The following is a 6,219-nucleotide window of genomic DNA, read 5'->3' as shown; positions in this document are numbered from 1 at the left end:
CTGTAGAAGTGTGATTTACTTCCAAGAAAAAATAATATGAGCCGTGCCATGGGAAAACCAACATAGTGGGTTTGCAACCAGCATGGATCCAGACCAGCCTGCGCATCCGCGCAGTCTGGTCAGGATCCATGCTGTGCGCTTTTAAAGCCTACTGCAACTAGAGAAACCGTTAGCAAACCAGAAGCATGGATCCAGACCAGCCTGCGCATCTGCGCAGTCGGGATCCATACTAGTCGCAAAGCCACTATGTTGGTTTTCCCATGGCATGGCTCAATTATACAGCAGTTAACAGTGTACACAGATTTCTATTGGTCTGCCTGTAATGTATAAAAAATATATGTCCCATTTTTTAACAGCATGAAAAAAGAAAAGAAAACGAATCAAAACAGTATTACAGTATGCTTAAAAATCTTGAGTTTATTTAATAGATCAGTTTTTTAAATGACAGACAAGTAATCAATCTCCTTATATATAAATCTTATAACACATTTCAAAACTGAGGACTCTGTAACCCAAGTAAAAATATCCTAGATCAATTTACAGTAAACACAACATGATTGAGTTTTCCCATCTTTAACATGTAAGGGAAAAAAAGAATTAAAGCAACTCTAATGACATGCCTATGGCATTCTTTTCATACGGTTGTTCACACAGATTACCAATCTTTTACAGAAATATTATGCTTATATGAATAAGAGATATTTATGAGTTAAATTATTGAAAATCATTACTGCAGTAAACTTCTATCTTAAAATCCTTGACAATATCATAATTTTTTTACTATATACCTATATAAAGTCTGTCAAAAATATGGCTTGCATTTCACAAGTAAATACGACAGGCAGAAAAAATTCTGTATTGTACCTTTTGTACTGTATATTGCCAGACTACTTTCATTTGATATGCATGACCTGACACAGTTCTATAAATAGCGTACACAAAAACTACACTCGGTTCTATTTTAACATTGATAAACATTGAAGATTTTGTTCGATAACAAAACAACAAACAAAAAGGTGGAGGTGTATAATAAAAGGGTAATTTTAATAGTAGCTAGATCTGGGATTTTGTATTTGGCTCTCACCCACCTAGTGTGATCAGGCCTGGCAAAATCCACTCGAGCCGAATACAGCATCCCAGATCAAGCTACTATTACAATAACCCTATTACATTGTATTCTGTTTAGTTTTTAAACAACTAGATAAAATACTCAAACTTTGAATACAATTTTTGCTGAAACTTCATATAAATTAACTATTCAGCTAACATGATATAAAATTATTTTGTTCATTTACAAATCCATTCCCTTAACCAGTCAGCTTGGAAGGTCTCCGAATATCATCCACCGATGAAACAAGAAGTTATCAATACTCTTGTTAACAATGTATCTTAATCCAACAAATAGTAACTCCTCATTTTTAGTACTTCTTTTTTAAAACTTACATTCTTTTTCTTCAAAATATCACAATTTCTGAAACTGAATCTGAGTAGCAACAGTTTATAAAACTTTCATCTAAACTGTAAGTTCCTCTCATTGCTAGCAACAGCAGAGCCTTAACAAATATAAATAAAGTCTTATAAAATAAAACAATTAGAATTTGAAATGTTGTATTTCTTCTTCTATCTCCTGTTGTTGAATCAGCTCCCAGTAAAGTCCTTTCTTCTTCTTCAAACTGTCATGGTTCCCTACCTGAATTTGACACAAATAGATACATAATGTAGATGTGTGTCCATAGGACACAGATGCCCCCCACCCCACACACCCCTGTCACTGTACATGGTTTCATGACTAAGTGAAATGTTTTTTACCTTAACTGATGACAATATGTATATATAAACTAATTTCTAGTGACATTATAACTGAATACATGAATTCACTGAAACAGTCAGCATAGTTGATACATTTCATTCAATTCCATGAACTGATATTACCATATTTAATTACAAAGAATCAAAACAAGGAACAAATGAATGGAACTAAACTGTAGAACATAAAAATAATTTGAAGTTTGGAATAAAAGGGAGGTAATATAAAAAAAGAAATGGTTTCTTAAAATCATTTATTTCTGGGAGAGAAGTAAATCAGGTCATAAACCGTCGCGTAAAAATGGGTGTAAGATATGTGTTCTGGGTAAAATGTTTAACCATTAGCATGCTAGATATGATTGATTCTGCCTTTGAGACCAGTGTAGATCATGATCAGCCTGCACATCCATGCAGTCTGATCATGATCTGCACTGTTCACTATTCAGTCAATATCTTTTTGGAAAGCACCCCTTTTAACAGTTAATGTTGCTGTCCAAATTCAAATATGGACAAACTCATTATGGAAATTTAGCAGGGTAAGGGTTAACTGCAATTATCTAAAACTGTTTAAAAAGTAATCTTTGTCCTGCAATCTTTGACCTCTAAGTTTGACCTTGACCTAAATATGACAGATGGCAGTGTTAATGAATGGGAATGAAACACTAGTATGCTCTGTTAACCTTTGTCCTCCAAGTGTGTGCTTGACCTTTGAGCTAAAGGTTTGGATGTTGTGCTCACACATCCTCTCATTATGTGGAACATTTGTTCCAAGTAATACATGCATCATAATTCCTTGACGGATGGCAAAGTCATGGACAGGACAAGTATGGGACAGACTGACAGATGGGTAAGGCACAAACCTAGTTAAGGCTCTGGAACTGGTTTTCAACCAGGAGGAGACTAGTAACTGAGTGGAAACTTTTTTTTTTATAGTAGCATTTAAAGCTACTTGATCATAGTGAGGGTGAATGTTTTCAAAATGTTCATTTCCACCAAGTTTGGCATTAAATGTATATATGACACTGAAAAATTATTAAGTCAGTGAAAATAAAAGTTTAGATATTGGTAAAAATGTAAGAAAAATGTAAATTTTTTGTATCATTTCATAAGCGTTGCAACAGTTTAGTAATTTCTGCACAACATTTTGGCTATATCTTGCAAAAATGTTATGTTGTACCACTAGTCACTTTCAGAGTACTCTTTTATGTAATTATGAGAGAATTTTCCTTATGGGCAAAAATCTGTGGGTTAGTCCCTTTAAACTGTTGTTTCAAACACTTTTGGCCTCTACATACCTCTACAATTCGGCCATTGGCTACAACAGCTATTACATCTGCATCACGTATAGTACTCAGCCTGTGTGCTATCACTAATACTGTACGGCCTGCAAAAGAGATGACACAATAAAAGCATCCCTTACAGTTCTCAATCTGTGTGCTATATCCAATAGTATACATCCTGCAAGAGATTATATATACAAAATCATCACATACAGTACTCAACCTGTGTGCTATATCCAATAGTATACGTCCTGCAAGAGATTACATAATCAAAATCATCACATACAGTACTCAACCTGTGTGCTATATCCAATAGTATACGTCCTGCAAGAGATTACATAATCAAAATCATCACATACAGTACTCAACCTGTGTGCTATATCCAATAGTATACATCCTGCAAGAGATTAGATATACAAAATCATCACATACAGTACTCAACCTGTGTGCTATATCCAATAGTATATATCCTGCAAGAGATTAGATATACAAAATCATCACATACAGTACTCAACCTGTGTGCTATATCCAATAGTATACGTCCTGCAAGAGATTACATATACAAAATCATCACATACAGTACTCAACCTGTGTGCTATATCCAATAGTATACGTCCTGCAAGAGATTACATATACAAAATCATCACATACAGTACTCAACCTGTGTGCTATATCCAATAGCATACATCCTGCAAGAGATTACATATACAAAATCATCACATACAGTACTCAACCTGTGTGCTATATCCAATAGCATACATCCTGCAAGAGATTACATATACAAAATCATCACATACAGTACTCAACCTGTGTGCTATATCCAATAGCATACATCCTGCAAGAGATTACATATACAAAATCATCACATACAGTACTCAACCTGTGTGCTATATCCAATAGCATACATCCTGCAAGAGATTACATATACAAAATCATCACATACAGTACTCAACCTGTGTGCTATATCCAATAGCATACATCCTGCAAGAGATTACATATACAAAATCATCACATACAGTACTCAACCTGTGTGCTATATCCAATAGCATACATCCTGCAAGAGATTACATATACAAAATCATCACATACAGTACTCAACCTGTGTGCTATATCCAATAGCATACATCCTGCAAGAGATTACATATACAAAATCATCACATACAGTACTCAACCTGTGTGCTATATCCAATAGCATACATCCTGCAAGAGATTACATATACAAAATCATCACATACAGTACTCAACCTGTGTGCTATATCCAATAGCATACATCCTGCAAGAGATTACATATACAAAATCATCACATACAGTACTCAACCTGTGTGCTATATCCAATAGCATACATCCTGCAAGAGATTACATATACAAAATCATCACATACAGTACTCAACCTGTGTGCTATATCCAATAGCATACATCCTGCAAGAGATTACATAACAAAATCATCACATACAGTACTCAACCTGTGTGCTATATCCAATAGCATACATCCTGCAAGAGATTACATATACAAAATCATCACATACAGTACTCAACCTGTGTGCTATATCCAATAGCATACATCCTGCAAGAGATTACATATACAAAATCATCACATACAGTACTCAACCTGTGTGCTATATCCAATAGCATACATCCTGCAAGAGATTACATATACAAAATCATCACATACAGTACTCAACCTGTGTGCTATATCCAATAGCATACATCCTGCAAGAGATTACATATACAAAATCATCACATACAGTACTCAACCTGTGTGCTATATCCAATAGCATACATCCTGCAAGAGATTACATATACAAAATCATCACATACAGTACTCAACCTGTGTGCTATATCCAATAGCATACATCCTGCAAGAGATTATATATACAAAATCATCACATATAGTTCTCAACCTGTGTGCTATATCCAATAGCATACATCCTGCAAGAGTTACATATACAAAATCATCACATACAGTACTCAACCTGTGTGCTATATCCAATAGCATACATCCTGCAAGAGATTACATATACAAAATCATCACATACAGTACTCAACCTGTGTGCTATATCCAATAGTATACATCCTGCAAGAGATTACATATACAAAATCATCACATACAGTACTCAACCTGTGTGCTATATCCAATAGTATACATCCTGCAAGAGATTATATATACAAAATCATCACATACAGTACTCAACCTGTGTGCTATATCCAATAGTATACATCCTGCAAGAGATTATATATACAAAATCATCACATACAGTACTCAACCTGTGTGCTATATCCAATAGCATACATCCTGCAAGAGATTACATAAACAAAATCATCACATACAGTACTCAACCTGTGTGCTATATCCAATAGTATACATCCTGCAAGAGATTACATAAACAAAATCATCACATATAGTACTCAACCTGTGTGCTATATCCAATAGTATACATCCGGCAAGAGATTACACATACAAAATCATCACATATAGTACTCAACCTGTGCGCTATATCCAATAGTATACATCCTGCAAGAGACTATACATACAAAATCATCACATATAGTACTCAACCTGTGCGCTATATCCAATAGTATACATCCTGCAAGAGACTATACATACAAAATCATCACATATAGTACTCAACCTGTGTGCTATATCCAATAGTATACATCCTGCAAGAGATTACATATACAAAATCATCACATATAGTTCTCAACCTGTGCGCTATATCCAATAGCATACATCCTGCAAGAGATTATATATACAAAATCATCACATACAGTACTCAACCTGTGCGCTATATCCAATAGTATACATCCTGCAAGAGATTACATATACAAAATCATCACATATAGTACTCAACCTGTGTGCTATAACCAACATTGTACTTTCTGTAAGAGATGACATACATTTTTAAGTTATAATAAGACAAGTACCTCAAATAATGTTCTAAAGCTACTTTCTATTTGCAGTTGGTCATTCTGTAATAAGTAAAAGGTTTTTTCAAACCTCTGGCACAAATATCCAAAGCAAAGTGACATAAAGTCTGCTTGGCTCATATTTGAAGCTTGCAAACAGGCTTATTTTCATGTTTATCTATTGCTTATTAAGCATGAATGCAAACCTGATGTTACTTCAAACAAAATG

General features: G+C 34.5%; 1 protein-coding gene across 1 annotated transcript in view; it reads right to left on the bottom strand.

The window, feature by feature from the left end:
* Positions 1 to 399: 399 nt before the first annotated feature.
* Positions 400 to 6,219, bottom strand: part of LOC123535630 (mitochondrial potassium channel ATP-binding subunit-like) — a 51,605-nt gene continuing 45,785 nt past the window's right edge. The window contains exons 17-18 of the mRNA XM_045318355.2: positions 3,102 to 3,190; positions 400 to 1,690 (exon numbers count right to left, since the gene is read on the bottom strand). Of these exons, the coding sequence (XP_045174290.2) occupies positions 1,592 to 1,690; positions 3,102 to 3,190 (188 nt within the window). The 3' untranslated portion in view covers positions 400 to 1,591. The remainder of the gene's footprint in view (positions 1,691 to 3,101; positions 3,191 to 6,219) is intronic.

The sequence above is a fragment of the Mercenaria mercenaria genome, chromosome 17 (assembly GCF_021730395.1).
Source record: "Mercenaria mercenaria strain notata chromosome 17, MADL_Memer_1, whole genome shotgun sequence".
NCBI lineage: Eukaryota > Metazoa > Mollusca > Bivalvia > Venerida > Veneridae > Mercenaria > Mercenaria mercenaria.
This window is presented reverse-complemented; position numbering and strand designations above follow the sequence as displayed.